The sequence below is a fragment of the Manis javanica genome, chromosome 15 (assembly GCF_040802235.1).
Source record: "Manis javanica isolate MJ-LG chromosome 15, MJ_LKY, whole genome shotgun sequence".
NCBI classification, from domain to species: Eukaryota; Metazoa; Chordata; class Mammalia; order Pholidota; family Manidae; genus Manis; species Manis javanica.
Window position 1 is genome coordinate 55,877,529 of NC_133170.1, and position 21,778 is coordinate 55,899,306.

The 21,778-nt window shown below is 39.7% G+C and overlaps 1 protein-coding gene across 4 annotated transcripts in view; it reads right to left on the bottom strand.

The window, feature by feature from the left end:
• The window catches only part of UBP1 (upstream binding protein 1), a 66,147-nt gene extending 44,446 nt beyond the window's left edge, over window positions 1-21,701 (bottom strand). For 2 of the 4 annotated variants that reach the window (XR_012125823.1, XR_012125824.1), the window contains exons 1-2: window positions 21,029-21,609; window positions 4,246-4,397 (exon numbers count right to left, since the gene is read on the bottom strand). Coding sequence is in view for 2 of the 4 variants with exons in the window: in XM_037008648.2 (XP_036864543.1) it covers window positions 4,246-4,397; window positions 21,029-21,141 (265 nt within the window). In the remaining 2 variants the exon portion in view is untranslated. The other 2 variants (XM_037008648.2, XM_037008649.2) reach the window with 2 other exon arrangements.
• Between the last annotated feature and the right edge of the window lie 77 nt (window positions 21,702-21,778).

A 21,778-nucleotide genomic window follows, 5' to 3' on the forward strand; every position in this document is an offset into this window, starting at 1 on the left:
GCTCCAGGGGCTGAGCACCTCCAGAGAATACAGCTTCTGAGCACTAGAGGGCGCCACATACATATATGAAATGCCAAAGGAACCTATTTAAAACCCAAATCCCACAAACACCAGCAAAAAGGCCAGGTAAAAATGAACCCATCAATCTTCCTGAGATTACAAAATAAAAATCATAAACATGCTCATGGAGGTACAGAAAAATATTCAAGAACTCAGGGATGAACTCAGGACTGAGATTCAATCATTACAGAATGCAATATCTGAAATGAAACATACAATGGAGGAATTTAAAAGCAGATTAGATGTAGTAGAAGAGACGGTAAATGGAATAGAAATTAGAGAAGAGGAATAATACAAAGAAGCTGAGGCACAGAGAGAAAAAAAGATCTCTGGAATGAAAGAATATTGAGAGAACTGTGTGACCAATCCAAATGGAACAATATTCGCATTATAGGGGTACCAGAAGAAGAGAGAGAAAAAGGGATAGAAAGTGTCTTCGAGGAGTTAATTGTTGAAAACTTCCCCAACATGGGGAAGGAGATAGTCTCTCAGGCCATGGAGGTGCACAGATCTCCCAACACAAGGGACCCAAGGAAGACACCAAGACATATAATTAAAATGGCAAAGATCAAGGATAGGACAGACTTTTAAAAGCCAGAGAGAGAAAAAAAAAGATCACATACAAAGGAAAACCCATCAGGCTATCTCAACAGAAACCTTACAGGCCAAAAGGGAGTGGCATGATATATTTAATGCAGTGAAGCAGAAGGGCCTCGAACCAAGAATACTGTGCCCAGCAAGATTATCATTTAAATTTGAAGGAGGGATTAAACAATTTCCAGATAAGCAAAAGCTGAGAGAATGTACCTTCCACAAACTGTCTCCACAGCGTATTCTGGAGGAACTGCTATAGATGGAAGTGTTCCTAAGGCTAAATAGCTGTCACCAGAGGAAATAAAACCACAGTAAAGAAAGTAGAACAATTAATTACTAAGCAGATACAAAATCAAACCACTACTCCCAAAGTCAGTCAAGGGATAGACAAGGAGTACAGAATATGATACCTAATATATAAAGAATGGAGGAGGAAGCAAAAGGAGGGAAAAAAAAAACATTAGATTGTGTTTGTACAAGCATACTAAGTGAGTTAAATTAGACTGTTAGATAGTAAGGGAATTACCCGTGAACCTTTGGTAACCACAAAATAAAAGCATGCAACGGCAATAAGTACATACGTATCAATAATCACCCTAAATGCAAATGGTCTGTATGCATCAATCAAAAGACATAGAGTCACTGCATGGATAAAAAAAAAGACCCGTCTACATGCTGCCTACAAGAGACTCACTTCAAACCCAAAGACATACACAAACTAAAAGTGAAGGGATGGAAAAAGATATTTCATGCAACTAATAGTGAGAAAAAAGCAGGAGCTGCAGTACTTGTAGCAGACAAAATAGACTTCAAGACAAAGAAAGTAATGAGGGACAAAGAAGGGCATTACATAATGTAAAGGAGTCAGTCCAACAAGAGGATATAACCATTATAAATATCTATGCACCCAACACAGGACTACCTACATATATGAAACAAATACTAACAGAATTAAAGGGGGAAGTAGAATGCAATGAATTCATTTTAGGAGACTTCAACAAACCACTCATGCCAAAGGACAGATTAACCAGACAAAAAATACATAAGGAGACAGAGGCACTGATCAACACATTAGAACAGATGGACCAAACAGTTATCTACAGAACACTCCACCCAAAAGTAGCAGGATACACATTCTTCTCAAGTGCACATGGCATGGAACATTTTCAAGAATAGATCATATACTAGACCACAAAAAGAGCCTCAGTAAATTGACAAAGATTGAAACTGTACTACCCAGCTTCTCAGACTACAAAGGTATGAAACTAGAAATAAACAACGCAAAGAAAATGAAAACACCCACAAACACACGGAGGTTTAACAATAGGCTCTTAAATAATCAATGGATCAATGACCAAATAAAAAACAGATCAAGCAATATATGGAGACAATGGCAATAATTTAACACTGCAAAATCTGTGAGACACAGCAGCCATGCTAAGAGGGAAGTATACTGCAATATGGGCCTATCTCAGGAAAGAAGAACAATCCCATATGAACAGTCTAAACTTACTTAACAAAACTAGAAAAAGAAGAACAAATGAGGCCCAAAGTCAGTAGAAGGACGGACATAATAATGATTAGAGCAGAAATAAATAAAATTGACAAGAATAAAACATTAGAAATAATCAATCAAAGCAGGAGCTGGTTCTTTGAGAAAATAAACAAAACAGACAAACCCCTAGCCAGACTTATCAAGAAAAAAATACTCTACACACATAAACACAATCAGAAATGAGTAAGGAAAAATCACTAGGGACACCACAGAAATACAAAGAATTATGAGAGAATACTATGAAAAATTACATGCTAACAAACTGGATAACCTAGAAGAAATGGACAACTTTCTAGAAAAATACAACCTTCCAAGACTGACCCAGGAAGAAATAGAAAATCTGAACAGACCAATTACTAGCAATGAAATTGAACTGGTAATCAAAAAACTACCTGAAAACAAAATTCCTGGACCAGATGGCTTCACCGCTGAATTTTATCAAACATTTAGTGAAGACTAATACCCGTCCCTCCTTAAAGTTTTCCAAAAAGTAGAAGAGGAGGGAATACTCCTAAACTCATTCTGTGAGACCAGCAACACTCTAATACCAGGCAAAGACACCACAGATAGTGGATGTGACTCTTCAATATGAACTCTCTGTTTCTAGTTTAACAGTTACAGTCATAAACTTTGGGTATTCCTCAGGCCAAGAGACACATCCAACACATTCCTTAAAAGGGCAGAGGGGCCCACATGTACATGCATGCCCACATTAATCCCAGGGGATGTACATAATGGAATTTATACAATATTCCCCAACAGAAATTCAGGGTACTTCCTTTTCTGTCATTAGAAATACTGCTTGGCCCTCCATTGTTTCTCTGGATATTCTTATGTCTAAAACAGATTACCACATAGAAACTTTTAAGGTTCTTTCAATTATGAATGAAATACAAACATGAATCTAATAAACTGAATGCCCTCCCAAATACTGATGTTAACAACAAAGGGTACTGTGCTACAAATAGTAGAATGAGTTGAAGTAAAACTTCATATATTCTAAATTTATGTTTCAAATGAAGTTATAAATAAGCCATTCTTCCACATTTCAGAATATTAATCACAATAGTCTAAATTCTACAGCTCTTTCCAAAAGTTCAAGGAATTAATAAAGACTCTAATGACAGAAAATAATTGCAATATACTCTTAAGTGAACAGACGTTTTATTTCCATTTTTTGAAAAAATAAAATCAATATGAACACAAGAAAATATACCCAAGTTGTTAATTATCATCTTGGTGGGATACAACTGCAGTCAATTTCCAGCTTTATCCCAGGACATATTTCCTAATTTTTCTACGATAAATATACACTGTGGTTATAACAATAGAAATGTTCAACTTTTAAAAAAAATAGGAGTTCAACATGTTTTCAGTGTTGTATCCATCAAATTCATTCCACATAACACAGTACTTTTATTTACACTGCTAAGTTACCCTGGCCTGTACCCAAACTGCTGAGAGCACCCCAGGAAAATTCCCTATATTTCCTGAAAGTAAAGTCTACACCACTCCCAGCATCTCTATTTTCCATTCTGCCCACTCTTTCATATCGCTAAAACATAATATTATCATCAAGTATAGATAAGATACAGGTAGAAAAAATTTGACATGGTTTACTTGAGCTACAGACTCTATCTTGGTGCAGCTTATGTCTATTTTCACCACAAACTTGCTTCATGCCTGAGGCCCAGGTTCCTTGCTAGCTGAACTTCTCATTCATTCTCAAGTTCCATATTGAAACTGTTCCTAAAATAACTGACATCCTATCCTACTTACTCCTCCTTTGGATTTTGTCTGAAAAACCCTATAATACATTGTGTTCCACAGACCCTCTTCATGCAAATCAGCTTCTACAACCTATTACTCTGTTGGCTCACAATACAATTCCCACAATTTCTGTTAACTTCAGCTGTAAATTTTAAGAAAAAAAATCTAATTTTAAATTATTACCAGTAATCTAGGCTACAATGCCAAAACACTTATTTTGGATTTTTATAAATTCTTATATAAAAAGACTTATTAGCCCTACTAACCTTGGTTCAAGTAAGTGAGCGTTTCATCATGCAGCTTTACTGCTGGTGATGTTGCAGCGCACATCACATACTGAAAGGGGGGGTGTTCAGTGTCACCATCCAATGGAAGGCTGGAATCTTCTTGCTTGAAAATGGGCAATGCCAACACATCACTGAAAAGCAAAAAAACAACACTGACCTTACTTTAAATTTCAAATATTTAAAAGCATGTGAAAACATTTAAAGGTAGTTTAACATTGAAGATCGGGTATGTAGAATAAAGAACTCTAATGCTAATCTACTCCACCAAAACAGAGTATTCAATAATCCCTGTCTAGTGCAGGTGTTGGGGGAAGGGAAGCAGCTATGAGTAAGCAGATGAAATAAGTATTTCCTAGTTAATAAAATCCATGCTACTGATAAAGAGATCAGGCTAACAATATATGTGGTATGTCTTGTCACTCAAACAGTTCTTTAAAAATTTTAATTCCATATTATCTCTATAAAAAAGCAGCACGTCAACACTGATAGGGAGTGACTACAATGGGGTATGGCGGGGACTTGATAATATGGGTGAATGTAGTAAACACAATGTTTTTCATGTGAAACCTTCAAAGGAGTGTATATTGATAATAAAAAAAGATAATTTTTTTCATAGTGATAAAAAAATTTCAGTACTATAACCTGCTAAAAAAGGCATTTTACATGTTTGGAACATTCATATCATTTTAAATAGACCAACTCTTATGGCAGTAGGCACCTTTCTATGTACATTCATGCTTTATTCCTGTGTACTGCCTTTTATCCACTATTAAACATGATGGAATAATATTTCAGCCCTCAAAAAAAAAAAAAGGCAAGTCAGGAGAGTCAGGAGTGTGTAGCTACCTCTTTTGAAAGATAGGTCACATTAGCACCATGAAGTCATAAGAAGGATTTGATTAAAATGGTACTTTACAAAAAGTTCCCTTCTGGACCCTACCAGTGCTGAGAGCATAAAGCCTCCCTCAGGCTGAGTCCAAAACAATGGCTGCCTCTGAGAAGTCAACAGTTACAATACAAACAGCTATTTTTTCCCCCAAGGATAACCTGGGACAGGGATTGGCAGTGAGATGGTGGGCGGGGCTTCTGGGGCACTGTCTCTATTAACCTGGATGGTAAAAACAAAACAAAACAGATAGTTTGGTTTGCCTTTTTTTTTAAAAACAGCTGAAATATATATCTCATAAAATTCACCCTTTTAAAGTGTATCATTCAAAGGGTTTTGGTAGATTCACAGAGTTGTACAGTCATCACCACTAATTCCAGAACATTTTCATCACCTCAAAAATAAATCTCATACCTGTCAGCAGTCACTTGCCAACCCTGTCCCTCCACCCTACCCCTCGCCTGGCAACCACAGTTCTACTTTGTCTCTGTGGACTTGCCTATTCTGGACATTTAATGCAAACAGAATCATGTGGCCTCTTGTGACTAGCTTCTCAGGATGTTTCTGAGGTACATCCATGTTATATAGCATGCATCAGTACTTCATGCCTCTTCATGAATGAACACTCCACTGTATGGACCAACCGCCTTGTTTATCCATCCATCGGATGACGGACATTTGGGTTGTTTCTACTTGTTGGCAATTATGAATAACGTTGCTATGAACACTTGCATAAGTTTTTGTGTAGACATATGTTTAATTCCCTTGGATAGACACCTAGAAGCAGAACTCCTGGGTCATATGTTAACTGTTTAACTTTTTGAGGAACTGCCAAACTGTTTTCCAAAGGGGCTACACCATTTTACATCCCCACCATTAATATATGAACTGCTTCTTGAGAAAATTCACTGTGCTGTATGTACATCTTTATCTTGATCATTTTTCTAGTTTCATTCCCCAATAAAAATAAAATAAATCCAAATGAATAACTACTATATCAACACCAAAAGCAAAGGCTTGTCTGAATTGCTTATTTTCTCGCAAGCTGTTGACTCAGATATTCGACCAGCCTATTTTAATTAAATTCAATGTAAAACAAAATGTGGAAATAAATGAAGTGGAAGGAAGCCCTGCATTCCCTCCTCCCCCCATGCATTTCTATTGAAGCACTACACTGATAATTCTAAGACAAAATTATCTACTAATTCTCCTCTTTTATTTATACCTGGGAATTGCCAAAACACTGGTTAAGTACCCAAGTGCAACAGAAGCACACACAGGCAGCAAGGCCGCCAGCCCCTTCTAGAGCTCTTGTCAGCTCTGTGTCCTGGGCTTTTGTCCCACCTAAGTGGGACTGAGATAAAAACCTTGGGGCAGATATGACAACTTTTCAGGAGACTTATAAATGGCACTTTAAGACTCATATCAGCTCTCTTTGAAAAACAACCACAACAGTCAAAATGGCTCCAGCAGTTGATGTAAATAAAAATATTCTGATATCCCATCAGTAGATGAATGCATAAAGAAGATGTGGTACATATACACAATGGAGTATTATTCAGCCATAAGAAGAAAACAAATCCTACCATTTGCAACAACATGGATGGAGCTAGAGGGTATTATGCTCAGTGAAATAAGCCAGGTGGAGAAAGACAAGTACCAAATGATTTCACTCATCTGTGAAGTGTAAGAGCAAAGAAAAAACTGAAGGAACAAAATAGCAGCAGATTCACAGAACCCAGGAATGGACTAACAGTTACCAAAGGGAAAGGGACTGGGAAGGATGGGTGGGAAGGGAGGGATAAGGGGGTGGTGGTGGGAGAAAGGATGCATTACGATTAGCATGTGAGGGGAGGCATGGGGAGGGCTGTGCAACACAGAGACTAGTGATTCTACAGCATCTTATTATACTGATGGGCAGTGACTGTAATGGGGGTCGTGGGGGGGACTTGGTGAAGGGGGGAACCTAATAAACATAATGTTCCTCATGTAATTGTAGATTAATGATACCAAAAAAAATAATTCTGATATCATATATATGTAAGCATTTAAAGCTCTCTTGGTAAGAAGGAAAACAGAAATGGGATGACAGCTATGACTCAGAAGCATTAGTTAATTATACTGAAAAGTGACATAGGTTATAATTTTAAATCTCAATGCTAACCGCTTCGGTTGACCATTAAATACAGGTCATCAAAATGTGACATAAGATTGTAGAATGGCACTCATAAATAACCTGTCACATATAACACATAAAACTTTATTTGTTCCAGGTCCTAGAAGGCAACCACTATTTTATTCACTTGATGATCCACACAGGAAATACTATGTCAAAGTAGGTGGTAAATGATTCCTTAATAAACTTAACATGTGAACAACTCAATGACCACTTGCTACTGCAATCCCAATTAATTTTGCTTAATTAGAATGAAAATACATTTCAATCAACACAGCAGCCAGAGTGATTCTCTTCTCAAATGGTGTCATTCCTTTGAGCCTCCATAGGCTTACTGTCAACCAGGTCCTTAAAAGGTCCTACAAGGCCCTGTGCAATCTGCTCTTCCCTCTTCTTCCCACCCTCTGCCCTTCTGCCCCTATGCCCCAGCCACGCCAGCCTCCTTCCCTGCCTTGTACAGGGCCTTTGTACTGGCTCTCCTCTTCTGATGTCCTCCTGACTCACTTTACAAATGCCCCTCAGGGACAGCCTGACAACTGCAATCCTTTCAACTGCAATCCTTCCAATTGCACTCCCAATTTCCCTTTCTGCTCTATTATCCACAGAGCTTGTCACATTGCAACAGTATACACGCCTTAAATCTGTATCCCCCACACGTATACAACAATCTCCCAAATCTGCTGTTTCTCCCTGACTGGCCTAGCATCTACTGAAGCACAGAGGAGCTCAAGTATCTGCTGCATCAATGCATGAACTGGACTAATAACAAACTATCACAAAAGTAAAAACTATAATTTGCGATCATACTTTCTACCAGGCTGAACCTTAAGAAAGTTCTAGTGTTCAACTGTTTTTGTAATCCACTATCCCAGACAGGAGGCATTCCCAGGGATCTGACAAGCAAAGGAAACATCTCAAGGCTTCAGATTATTCCAAATAATTCTGAAATGCCAGTACCCAAAACTAACCAGGCACACAAAGACAAACACGACTCTAGGAGCAAGAACCAACAGCAAAACAACAGATGGCATCTACCCAGTTCCAAATTCTGTCTGTTGGTATTCATCTCTTTCCTGTCTCTGGTGGAGAGTAAGAGGCCTGAAACTACACCACATACAAGACTTCCTACCAGCTGGAGTCTTGTCAGGTTGCTCCAGAGGGAAGCACTGTTGGGAAATTAAAAGGGAGTGGGAAAGGGCAGAGGCAGGCAACCGCACAGACTGCAGCTGCAGGCAGCCAAGGCGGCAGCGGCCAGGCTTCTGGCAGCTACATGCTAGCCCAGGAGCAGTCAGGTAACACACCCTCCTTCCTGCCAGCCCTTCTATCACCTTTGCAATTACATGCTTCACTCAATCTTTCTCTGCTTGAAACAACTAAATGGTTTCTGTGTTTCTGATTGGACACCAACTGATACACTTGCTTCCGATGCCAAGATTGCCAAATCCATACCACAAAAGTGTGCTGTGCTTGCTTCTGATACCAGGATTACTGGACCCATACCATAAGTGTGCTTGTTACCTTGTTTGAAAAGATAAAAGACAAGCCTGGGACGATCTGCAAGGAGAAAGAAATTTGAAGGGACAGCAAAACTGAAAAGGAACAAAAAAGAGCTTCTTAACTGGAAAATAAAATGGCTAAAATTAAGAACTCAGGCTTAACAGCAGCTCAAACACAATCTAGGACAATAAGGAAAATGGAATATAGGTAAAAAAAAAAAAATCCCGAAGGCAACACAGGGAGCGAAATGATGGAAAATGCCAGAGACATTAGAAAGAAAGGACAAAGTGAGAAGACTATACTGACCCAAAGTCCCAGAAGATGAAAGAACTAGGCAGAGGCAGTATTTGAGATAAGAGCTGAGCAAATTCCAGAACTGACGAAACACATCAATTCACTGATTCAAAAAGCCCCAATAGGACACCATCAACAGAACAAAAAGCCATCCTACAGTATGGGAGAATATACTTGTAAGCGACATATCCAACAAGGGGTTAACATCCAAAATATATAAAGAACTCACATGCCTTAACACCCAAAAAGCAAATAACCTGATTAAAAAAAGGGCAGAGGATATGAACAATTCTCCAAAGAAATTCAGATGGCCAACAGGCACATGAAAAGATGTTCCACATCACTAATTATCAGGGAAATGCAAACAAAACCCACAATGAGATAACACCTCACACCAGTTAGGATGGCCAGCATCGAAAAGACTAAGAACGACAAATACTGGTGAGGATGTGGAGAAAGGGGAACCCTCCAACACTGCTGGTGGGAATGTAAGCTAGTTCAACCATTGTGGAAAGCAATATGGAGGTTCCTCAAAAAACTAAAAATAGAAATACCATTTGACCCAGGAATTCCACTCCTAGGAATTTACCCAAAGAAAACAAGTTCTCAGATTGAAAAAGACATATGCACCCCTATGTTTATTGCAGCACTATTTACAATAGCCAAGATATGGAAGTAACCTAAGTGTCCATCAGTAGATGAATGGATAAAGATGTGGTACATACACACAACGGAATACTATTCAGCCATAAGAAAGAAACAAATCCTACCATTTGCAACAACATGGATGGAGCTGGAGGATATTATGCTCAGTGAAATAAGCCAGGTGGAGAAAGACAAGTACCAAATGATTTCCCTCATTTGTGGAGTATAACAAAAAAGCAAAACTGAAGGAACAAAACAGCAGCAGACTCACAGACTCCAAGAAGAGACTAGTGGTTACCAAAGGGGATGGGTGGGGGAGGGCAAGTGGGGAAGGAGGGAGGGAGAAGGGGATTGAGGGGCATTAGGAGTGTAACATGGTGTGGGGGGGATCATGGGGAAGGCAGGGTAGCACAGAGAAGGAAAATAATGACTGGCATCTTATATACTTTTGGGCAGTGACTGCAATGGGGAATGGGGGAACACGATAACATGGGTGAATGTAGTAACCACATTTTTTTTATGTGAAACCTTCATAAGACTGTATATTAATAATATCTTAATAAAAATATATCTATACATATATATATATACTTTTTAAAAGCCCCAATAAACAAAGTAGGATAAAAAGAAATCTACAACTAATACATCAAGAAACAAGCCAATATAGTAGTGAGAGTTCAGTAGTCTCAGTAAAGTACCAAGTAAGGGGATTAGCTGCAAGGTGGGAGAAAGCACTGCACTCTGGGCAGTCACCCATTCTCAGGGGTGGGGAGTCAGTGGCTGAGGACACTGGTGAAACCAAGGAGCAGCAAAATAGATGATACTGAAAACTGAGGTCCTGGACTGACTAAAATGAGAACAAGTCAGTGCTTCCCTATAGCCACAGTTGGCTGCTTAGGTAACTTGCAAAAGGTTAAGAATCAAATTGAACCAGGGTTACAGTTCCGCTAAATTAAAAAAGGGTGGAGAGGAATAAAGCAAGAGGAAGCAGGACAGACAGGGGTACATGCAAGGGAGTGACCACATACAATTACTGACCGCAGACATTTTTATTTATTTTTTTATTATTAAGGTATCATTCATATACAATCTTATGAAGGTTTCACATGAGTAACATTGTGGTTATTTCATTCACCCATATGATTGAGTCCCTACCACATACCCCATTACAGTCACTGTCCATCAGCATATTAAGATACTAGAGTCACTACTTGTCTTCTCTGTGCTATACTGCCTTCCTCATGCCCCCCCACCTACATTACGTGTGCGCTAATTGTTAATACCCCAATCCTCCTCTTCTTCCCTCCCCACGCACCCTCCGACACCCCTCCCCTTTGGTAACCACTAGTCCCTTCTTGGAGTCTGTGAGTCTGCTGCTGTTTTGTTCCTTCAGTTTTGCTTCATTGTTATACTCCACAAATGAGGGAAATCATTGGTATTTATCTTTCTCTGCCTGACTTATTTCACTGAGTATAACACCCTCTAGCTCCATCCATGTTGTTGCAAATGGTAGGATTTGTTTTCTTCTTATGGCTGAATAGTATTCCATTGTGTATATTTACCATGTCTTCTTCATCCATTCATCTACTGGACACTTAGGTTACTTCTTGGTTATAGTAAACAGTGCTGCAATAAACATAGAGGTGCGTATGTCTTTTTGAATCTGTGATCTCCTTGTCTCCAGGTAAATTCCTAGGAGTGGAATTCCTGGGTCAAATGGTATTTCTATTTTTAGTTTTTTGAGGAACCTCCATATTGCTTTCCACATGGTTGAACTAATTTACATGCCCACTAACAGTGTAGGAGGGTTCCCCTTTCTCCCCATCATCACCAGCATTTGTTGTTGCTTATCTTTTGGATGTTGGCCATCCTAACTGGTGTGAGGTGATATCTCACAATGTGGTCTTAATTTGCATTTCCCTGATCATTAGCTATGTGGAACATCTTCTTACGTGCCTGTTGGCCATCTGAATGTCTTCTTTGGGGAAATGTCTGTTCAGATCCTCTGCCCTTTTTTAATTAGGTCATTTGCTTTTTGGGTGTTGGGGCATGTGAGCCTTTTATATATTTTAGATGTTAACCCCTTATCAGATACGTCATTTATGAATATATTCTCCCATACTGCAGGATGCCTTTTTGTTCTACTGATGTTGTCCTTTGCTGTACAGAAACTTTTTAGTTTGATGTAGTCCCACTTGTTCATTTTTGCTTTTGTTTCCTTTGCCCAAGGAGATACATTCAGGAAAAAGTTGCTCATGTTTATATTCAAGAGAGTTTTGCCTATGTTTTCTTCTAAGAGTTTTACCGTTTCATGACTTAAATTCAGGTCTTTGATCCATTTAGAGTTTACTTTTGTGTATGGAGTTAGACAATAATCCAGTTTCATTCTCTTACATACAGCTGTCCAGTTTTCCCAACACCAGTTGTTGAATAGGTTGTCTTTTCCACAGTGTATATCCATGGCTCCTTTATTATATATTAATTGACCAAATATGTATGGGTTTATAACTGGGCTCTCTATTCTATTCCATTGATCTATGACTCTGTTCTTGTGCCAGGACCAAATTGCCTTGATTACTGTGGCTTTGTAGTAGAGCTTGAAGTTGGGGAGCATAATCCCCCGGTTTTCTTCCTTCTAAGGATTATTTTGGCCATTCGGGGTCTTTTGTGGTTCCATATGAATTTTAGAACTCTTTGTTCTAGTTTGTTGAAGAATGCTGTCAGTATTTTGATAGGGATTACACTGAATCTGTAGATTGCTTTAGGCAGGATGGCCATTTTGACAATATTTATTCTTCCTACTCATGAGCAGGGGATGTATTTCCATTTACTGGTGTCTTCTTTAATTTTTCTCATGAGTGTCTTTTAGTTTTCAGGGTATAGGTCTTTCACTTACTTGGTTAGGTTTATTCATAGGTATTTTATTCTTTTAGATGCAACTGTGAATGGAACTGTTTTCCTGATTTCTCTTTCTGCTAGTTCATCGTTAGTATATAGGAATGCAACAGATTTCTGTGTATTAATTCTGTATCCTGAAACTTTGCTGAATTCAGTTACTAGTTCTAGTAGTTTTGGAATGGGTTCTTTAGGATTTTTTCTGTACAATATCATGTCATCTGCAAAAAGTGACAGTTTAACTTCTTCTTTACCAATCTGGATGCCTTTTATTTCTTTGTGTTGTCTGATTGCTGTGGCGAGGACCTCCAGAACTATGTTGAATAACTGTGGGGAGAGTGGTGGGTACCCTTGTCTTGTTTCTGATCTTAAAGTAAAAGCTTTCAGCTTTTCACTGTTAAGTATGATGTTGGCTGTGTTTTTCGTAAGTATAGGTGCAAAAATAATAGATTAAGTACTGATAAACCAAATCAAAGTTTGCAATGATCCAGTTGGGTATTGCCCAGGAACACAAGACAGAATACACAATCTAGAAACCACCACCACATGTATGGGCACTTGACTTAGAACGGAATGGCATTATAAACAGGTGAGAAACAGGCTTTTCAGTAAATGATACTAAGGCAAAATGGATATTCACAGAGAGAAAAACTGCAACTGGTCTCCTACCTCCCACTGCATCAAAAACAGAAGGTAAAAAACAACTCCACATGGATTACACACTTGGATGTAATATGAAAAGTAGTTTAAGTCTTTTAGAAAAGACTGTAAGAGCATCTTCGTACACTCAGAGTAGGGAAAGACTATAAATGAAAAGACTGGTCAATCTGACCCTATCAAAATCAAGAACTTCTGTTCAAAAGCCACCATAAAGACAGTGGACAGATGAATCATGGAGTAGAAGAAAGTATATGTGACATACACGTATGTATAATGAAAGGTTGCAGTAAGAAAGAAAACAATAGAGATGAAGGAAGACAAAGGTGCTGTCCTCAAACCTTTGGAGACTTACAGATAAATACAGAGCCTTTAATACACCTCTGAAAAAACAAACACCAAAATCAAGGAGAAAGCATCCAACTCAGTAGGTTGGAAAACAATTAAGGGCAAGCAGGAAAACAGAAAACCAACACCAAAATAAAACAGAAAACACAATAGAAAAGAAAAACAAAATCAGAATTTGCTTTCTTGCAAAACACAAAATAGGCATGAATGAAATAGGTCATGAATGAAGGAAAAGACACAAAGTAGTACATGGAGAGAAACAAAGGGAATATTCACAAATCCTGTAGAGCTTTCAAAAACCCTGAAAACTCCGATAAAGCAGACAGTTTTCTATGAAATACTGTAACTGGCTAGCATATATAAATTCTGAAAATTCCTATGTCCATTAAATAAACTATATGTGCTGTCAAACATCAACTAATGCAAAAAAAAATTAAAATCACCAAATCCAGGCTGTATTCCAGGTGAGATTTACAAAATTTTGAAGAAACCATTAAGTCCTATCTCATACAAAAATGTTCAGCTCATAAAAAAGGGAAAGCTATTCAACTCTTTTGAAACTGATACAGCCTCCATGTTTTTTAAAAATGACAGAAGAACAGAAAAGAAAACTGAGGACCAATCTCACCTAGGAACAGAGACAACCTACTTATGAAACTGGGGAGCCTTCTCTAAAATCAGTAAGGTGACTCAAGATTGAAGTTCTCACACAATGGTTCCCAACAACACTACAGCAAAGCCCTAGCCAGCGTGCTAAGGCAAGAAAATGAAATGTAAGGATTACACAGGAAGAAACAAATCTATCATTTAAAGACACTAACTAGAAAGTCTGGGATCCCACCAATTATTAGAAATAGGCTCAGATTCTGGGGAAAAAGATGGCAGAGTAAGAAGAAATAAGCTCGGCAAGATCCTGAAGAAAACAAGATACAAGAAATAAGAAAGAAAAATATATATACCATTCCTGACTAATTTTCTTCCTATCCAGAAAGATCCTCTTCTACTCCTCTGACTTCTTGATTTTTAACCGGTAGGCAGCCGAAGAGTGCAGTGAAGGAGTGGAGATCACACCCCAGCTCGCCATTTGTTGAGCAGCACCAGAGAAGTCTACTTAACTTCTCTGACCCTAATAATGAATTTGCTTTTAATTTAAAAGAAAAAATTTAATTAAAAAATGTATGTCTGAACTCTAGGCACACATCAGACCAGAGGTTCTCAAAGTGTGGTCTGTGGAATCCCAGGAAACTTACCACTCTTTCAGGGGGTTCAGAAGGTCAAACCTATTTTTAGAATAATACTAAAACATTATTTGCCCTTTTCACTTTGATGACATTTGCATTCATGGCATAAAGCCAATGGTGATTAAAACTGCCAATACCACGGCATGAATCAAGGCTGTGGCACCAAACTGGACTAGCAGTCATTGTATAAAAATTACTAATTTTAATAAATACTGGTCCTTGGGTAGGTATAATGTATTTCTGCTGCACACCTACATGTATGTAATGGTTGTCTCAAGGAAAAGCTTTTACACCACCATTTTATCTGCAAACTCACCTAATAGTTTCCCTCACAGGATTATCATTTATACTTGAAAGAAAAACAGACAAACTGATTATTCAGACCAGAGTATCTGACAAAAATTTCCCAAAAAATGAATAGAGTGAGTCTATCATTTCAAGGAAAATAACTGTTTTCCTCTTGCAGATTCAAGACCCTATATTTGAAATTCAGATTTAGGGGATTCCAAAACTGGCTTGATAGAGAAAGCCTGAAGAAGTCTGCAGGCCTTATTTGATTGTACGACACTTCCTACCTGGCCTGGACGTAAGCCTGGCCTGGAGGTGGGCTCTGGGGGCCAGATCTCAGGCAGGCCCAGTGCCTTTTCTTGCCTGGGCAGTCAGTCTCTCTACCATGTGCTTTTCTCTAATTGGGATGGTAGCATATTAAGGAATGTGATTTTTTTATATGCACAGTGAAGTGTCAACATTTAGAAGGCTGGCATAACTCAGGAAACCTTTATTATATTCCAAATGACCAATACATGCATATTCAAAATTATCCAGTTTAAGAGACCCAATCAAAGTACAAGAGAAACCAAGCAATTATATATAACAGTACAAAAGTATACTGATATGGTTTCAGATTCTACTCGCCAACTTTACTTAATTACCACTTGTCAAGTGCTGGTATAGCATCAAAACAAAATCTAAAACAAAATCAAAGTAGGAGACAGACCAAGCACTTCAAATGTATTAAAAGTTGATACAGTTCCAGATTCACCTTGCAACTTTAAGAAACAACCACTTGTCAAGTGATGGTACAGCGTCAAAGAATAGCAAATTTTCTGAAAGGGCTATTAAAATAATCTTCCTTTTTCCAACCACACATTTATGTGAGGCTGGATTTTCTTCATATATGTCAACCAAAAAAATATATCCAACAGCAGATAAAGAGAATTCATCTTTTTTTCTAAGCCAGTCCTTAAAGTAAAGAGAGTTGCAGCCAGTCTAAAACAATGTCACTCTTCTCAGTTTTGTTTTTGAAAAATTTTGTTAACAGAAAATATTATGGCAATATATAATGGTTTATAAATGTTATCTTAATAAATTTTAAAATTTCTTTAATTACGAAGGGATTATAAAATACACATCATACCTGCTATTTGGAGAGACTGAGACAAAGTACTCAATTCATTTATAGAATGGATTACTATTTACTCCATCACTATCCATCTAATAGTAGTCCTATGCTACTCAAATTACCTTGCTAAAATGACAGAGATCCTTCAAAACCTGAATAGTATTCACAGGCACATTTCATCTTTGCTTCCAAAAAACAGTTTACATGTTTTAAAAACAAGAGTTTTGACCACTACAGATCAAAGATGTCAAAATCGAAAAAGAAAAGATTAACGAACTGTCATTTAAGAAAACGAAATCTAGATTCAATATGGGATCCAAGATTGGAACCTGTTAGAAAAAGGACAACAGAGGAAAAACCAAAATCCAAATTAGTTTTGTACTTTAGGTAACAGTCCTGCACCAAGGAAATTTTGAAAACTGTACTCTGGTTATGCAAATAGGACAAGCTGGTAAAGGGTATGTCAACTCACTATCTTTGTTAACTTGTAAACCTAAAATTATTTTAAAATGAAAAGTTTAAAAATTCAACTACCAGTGAATAAATGCATAAAATCTAGTTCTGTTATAATTCATACCCAGAGAACAATTTCACAATCTCAAAAAAAACTCAGTTACCAAAAAAAAAAAAAAAAAAACCCTCTACCACCAAGATTCTACATGGAACAACAGTTTCACATCCAGAGTGCTTCTAAATTCAGTCACAGACTCTAAAAACAAAACAAACAAACAGAAAAAAAGGGGTTATCAGATGGTATTTCCACCAAAAGGAAAGGTTTAAATGTGTCCTGGCAAACTGACAAGTGCCACTGTGACAAAACATACCAGGCTTAGGAGACCTATCAATGAACTACGAAGTTTCAAACAGCCCTGAAGGAAATAAAAGACACTGAATCTTATTTTTAGTGAGGGGAGGAGACACCCTAATTTTAAAAACTGAACATAATAAAGTCTAAGAACAAACAAAAGAATGTATATAAATTAGCTGGGAGAGTTCTTAGTCTACATAAAAATTACTTCTTGAATATAGGATTTCAAAACGCAGCAAATCTTGTCCTAAGGCAATCAAAGCAATATTATTAGAGTTTATCTTTTAGAGCAGGGTCAGCAGCCTGAGGGCCAAGTTCAGCTGGCCTATTTTGGTTTTTACTCTTTCATTTTTTTTTTTTGAAGGATTATAAACATACATATGTGACAGAGACCCCTGGTCTGCAAAGCCTTAAATATTTACTATCTGACCTTTTACAGAAAACATTTGCCAATTCCTGCTTTAGGATAATAAATTTAAAAACCAAAGTGGACATACTATAATCTGAAATCAATGTTTTAAAATCAGCAATTCATTATTTTCTTTAACTTCAGCCAAGATAAATCCAGAAAAAAATTTTTTTAACTTTGAAAACTTCTACAGAAATTATTGTGAATTCTGAAAGTAGTCTCAGGCATCATAAGTTTTTGAAAGTTCACTGATTCTATATTTTTCTATACTTCCAAGATAAATGTCACCTACTCAAGGGCATTCCATTTTAGCATGAGACGAAGAGAAAATGATCAGCTATTCATAGCTGCATAATAAACCGTATCTTTAGTTATCTTTTACTAACTTAACACTGATCAAAGTTGAAAATTTCCCATTATTTCACAGGGTCTATAAATTGACATTTTAACTTTTCAGTCAATATAGGCAACTTGTCTTCACCTCGAAGCAGTTTGACTTAGCAAATTATTTATAAAATATGGATGTATCTACCTCCCACTTCAGAATATGTAAAGCATGCCTTTTGTTTCAAAGTAGATTTATACCATAGTGAAGTTTTACAAGGCTCAAAACAATGCCCTTTGTAAGGTAATAATTTAAGAGGTATTTAATGTAATTTAAAGAAGTCACATTACTCTTTAAGTTCTGAAAATTACCTTGCTGCAGATTATAAATTTCATGTGAACAGTAAGATGGAAAGAAACTTACCAGGTGGACCAAAAAGACCCTCTTAGGAGAATTTTAAAGAATTACTTTTTAAAGGTCATTTGATCACCTGCTCCTTACTGCACAAAACATGGATGACCCAGATTTCCAGTTACAGTGCGTTTCAGCCTTCATTCAGTGAGGTGAAACCACCACCACTTAGAATGGTAGTGACACTAACAGGCCCTTAGGGCCAAGCACATCTCCAAGCTGATTTACTCACAAGAAAAGTATAGTTTACAAGTTCAAAGTTCTCTTCATCCACCTCTAGAAACCTGTTATTTTAAAATTTTTAAAAATATTTATGACCTGCCCCACATATTACACACAAATGTAGCGTAACACACAGCAGTACACGCTAAAGTGTGCGCACACACACACACAAACACACACACGAGACCAAAGCAAAAAATCAAAAAGGTAAGAAACAAAGAGAGTGTAAGAAATTAGCCTCAACATACTGCAATACCATCAGCCTATGCTGTTTTAACGCAAACATATTTTTAGGTCAGACTGTAGAGAGAAACCATTTTTCAACTCCAGCTATCTTCCCCCAAATCTGAGGAAACCCTTTCCTAAAAGAAGTCTTTAAAAATACCACTTGTTTAAGCCACCCAGAAAGCAAATGCAGTAAGCATACTTCAAAGAAAAATGGAAAGCTGCCTATGGAGTAAACTTTTATCAGAAAGTCACTTTATGGTAATTTCAAATTTAGTGCAAGTTTACTTCCTCAACTTGAGAACAAATGAAAGAAAAATACAAGCATCAATAGCCTTACTTCCCAATCGACACCACAGGGAAAGGGACTGACTGCCCAGGCAAGAAAAGGCACTGGGCCTGCCTGAGATCTGCCCCCAGAGCCCACCTCCAGGCCAGGTAGGAAGTGTCATACAATCAAATAAGGCCTGCAGACTTCTTCAGGCTTTCTCTATCAAGCCAGTTTTGGAATCCCCTATATCTGAATTTCAAATATAGGGTCTTGAATCTGCAAGAGGCAAGTACTCTCATGGGCTCTTCTTAGCTCCTGAAAATCCAATAAAATGTGAAAAAATAAGTAAATAATCTCCTTTAACAGGGCATTTACCTTTAAGGATACCTGAAAACTTAGCATATGACACATACCATATAACCAATAACCAAAAACGTTTAATGGAAAGTTTCCCCATGAAGAGTGTTGTAAAAGACACAGAATTACAAAGATGTCAGGCATTATTTTAAAAACAAGGTCAGAGAAAAGTTTAACATCAAGACCTTATTTCCTTCTCACAGAATAAATCATAAACAAAAGCTCATTAGTTGGTTGAATCACTAAAACAGAATTCTAGGAAAAAAAGTAAAAGCCCAAAATTACCCTCAAAAAGCAAAGTTCTCAGTAGCAAACTTTTATTTTGCCATAACTGAGAAGCAACTGAAGACAGATATTGAATGTGGCTCTACTGCAAACACTATCTCAAGGAGCAGGGGGCCCTGGCAGCTCGTTTTCATTGGGGGATTACTGCCTCTAGGACCCCATCTGGAGTGACCCGATGACTATCAGTAGCTCAATTTCCTCAACAACTGAGATAGTTGTTCTAGAAAACAAGCTATCTCAACTAGAGCTCTGAATTGCACAACTGCAGAGAGAGGAAATGCCAAGTTCAAGGAGACCAGTTCTGAGAATGAGGGTCAGAGTCTGGTGAGGGAAGGCTTTCCTCCAGACTTCCACGCCCTAAGAAACATCTCCACCTTTGTGAAACTACTTTAAAGCCCAGAGTTTCCCTTTAAGAATTAAAACAGAAGTACGTCAGGGAACAGCCCTACTATCCTCCCCCTGCTCTAACCCATTCTTTCTTCTTCCGGACATTAATGCTCCCTGTCCTCCCGCATAGCTGCAATGAGATGTATGAAAGGTACTGGGAAACAGGACAGCACTTCAAAGACATCAGACATACTTTAAAGAACACATTTGGTAAATTTCAGTTAATTTGCACTAAGCAAAAGATGCCAAACCACTGAATTATATACACTTTAATTGGGTGAACTTACAGTACCTAGAGTGCATTTCAATAAAGCTACTAAAAACAAAAATAAAGAGCTGCAAAACTGATTGTTTAAATAGGATAAAGGCCAGAGACTAAGCTCAGATTTGTTTCAACCTCTCAAAATTAAAAATGAATGGCTGGTGGTACAGACAGTAGACACCAAAGCAAACTTTCTTCAAAAGGTAACAGCCTAAGAGGGTAGCCCCCAAAATGAAGTTTCACATTGAGACAACGCCAACATGTAACGAAGTTAATGTGATTTTCTCCCCCATGGTTACTTCTACTTAGGATAAAATGACTACTGTTAATACCGTGATTAAAATTTGCAACCAGGAACGACTACAATGTAAAACAGGGTAAGTAGGCAGTGATACCAAAACCGTGGAGAATAATCTTCCCAACAGAAGTCCTAGCATTTCCTACAGTGTATTCCCAGCTCTGAGCGGCTTGTAAATCACTTGCCAGGAAAGGAAGCCCCTTCCCCCACCAGCCCAAGCTCTGCTAACAGCGGGGCGTGTTTTACAGCAAAAATGAAGCCCGCGGGAGCGGCTCCCACACCCGCCACCCGGTGGCCGGGGTCTGGGAGGCTTCCTGGCCCGGTGGCCACGCGGCAAGCCCGGACCCGCGACCGGGGAGACGGGGCACGCTGGGCGCCGCCGCGCTTGGCAGAGGCCCAGAGTCGTGCAGGCCCTTCCCGCGGAAAGAAGCGCCCTCCCGCCTGGCCGGGGCGCCAGGTACCTCATGCTGTAGGCGCCGGCGCCCAGCTCCTGCCCGATACCCGAGAGGCTGGCGTCGAAGTCGTGCACCAGCCCGGACTCGATCACCTCGTCCATCTTGAGCACCCAGGCCATCTTCCGGCCTCGCCGCCGGCGCACAGGCGGCTCCGCGAGCGGGCGAGGGCCGGAGCTCCGCGGGCGCGTCCTGAGGGAGGGCGCGGGTGAACCCTCCGGCGCGCGGCGAGTGGTCACCAGCAGCGGCCCGGGCAGCGGCCGCGACGAGAGCGGCCGGGGCCCGGAGAGCAGGGCCCGGCGAGCCCGGCGAGTAGCTGCAGCGCGAGCAGCCGGGCCGCCGGCAGCGCCTCCCTCCCGCGGGCGCCGGCCCCGCGCCTCATGCCGCTGCCGCCACCCCTGCGCCGCTAGCACTGCCGCCGCCGCCGCCCGCCCCGCCCCGGGGCCCCGGGCCGCATCCTCCCAAGACCGCGCGGAGGCGAGCTCGGCCCGCTCCGACGGCCGCGCGTGACGAGCCCGCCCGTCACCCGACCCACGGCCTCAATCCCGGCCCTCGGCCCGCCCGCCCTGCTCTAGCGCCCCGCCGCCCGGGCCAACCCCGCCGCCGCCGCTCCGCCGGCCCGAACGCTGGCTTCCCACGGCTCCGGCTCGGGCTCGGGCTCGCGTGCACTTCCGCCTGCCTGGCCCCGCCCCGGGCCCGCCCCGCGTTCGCCTGCACCCCGGCCCGCCCCGGCGCTCCCCGCAGCGTCCGCGCTCGGGC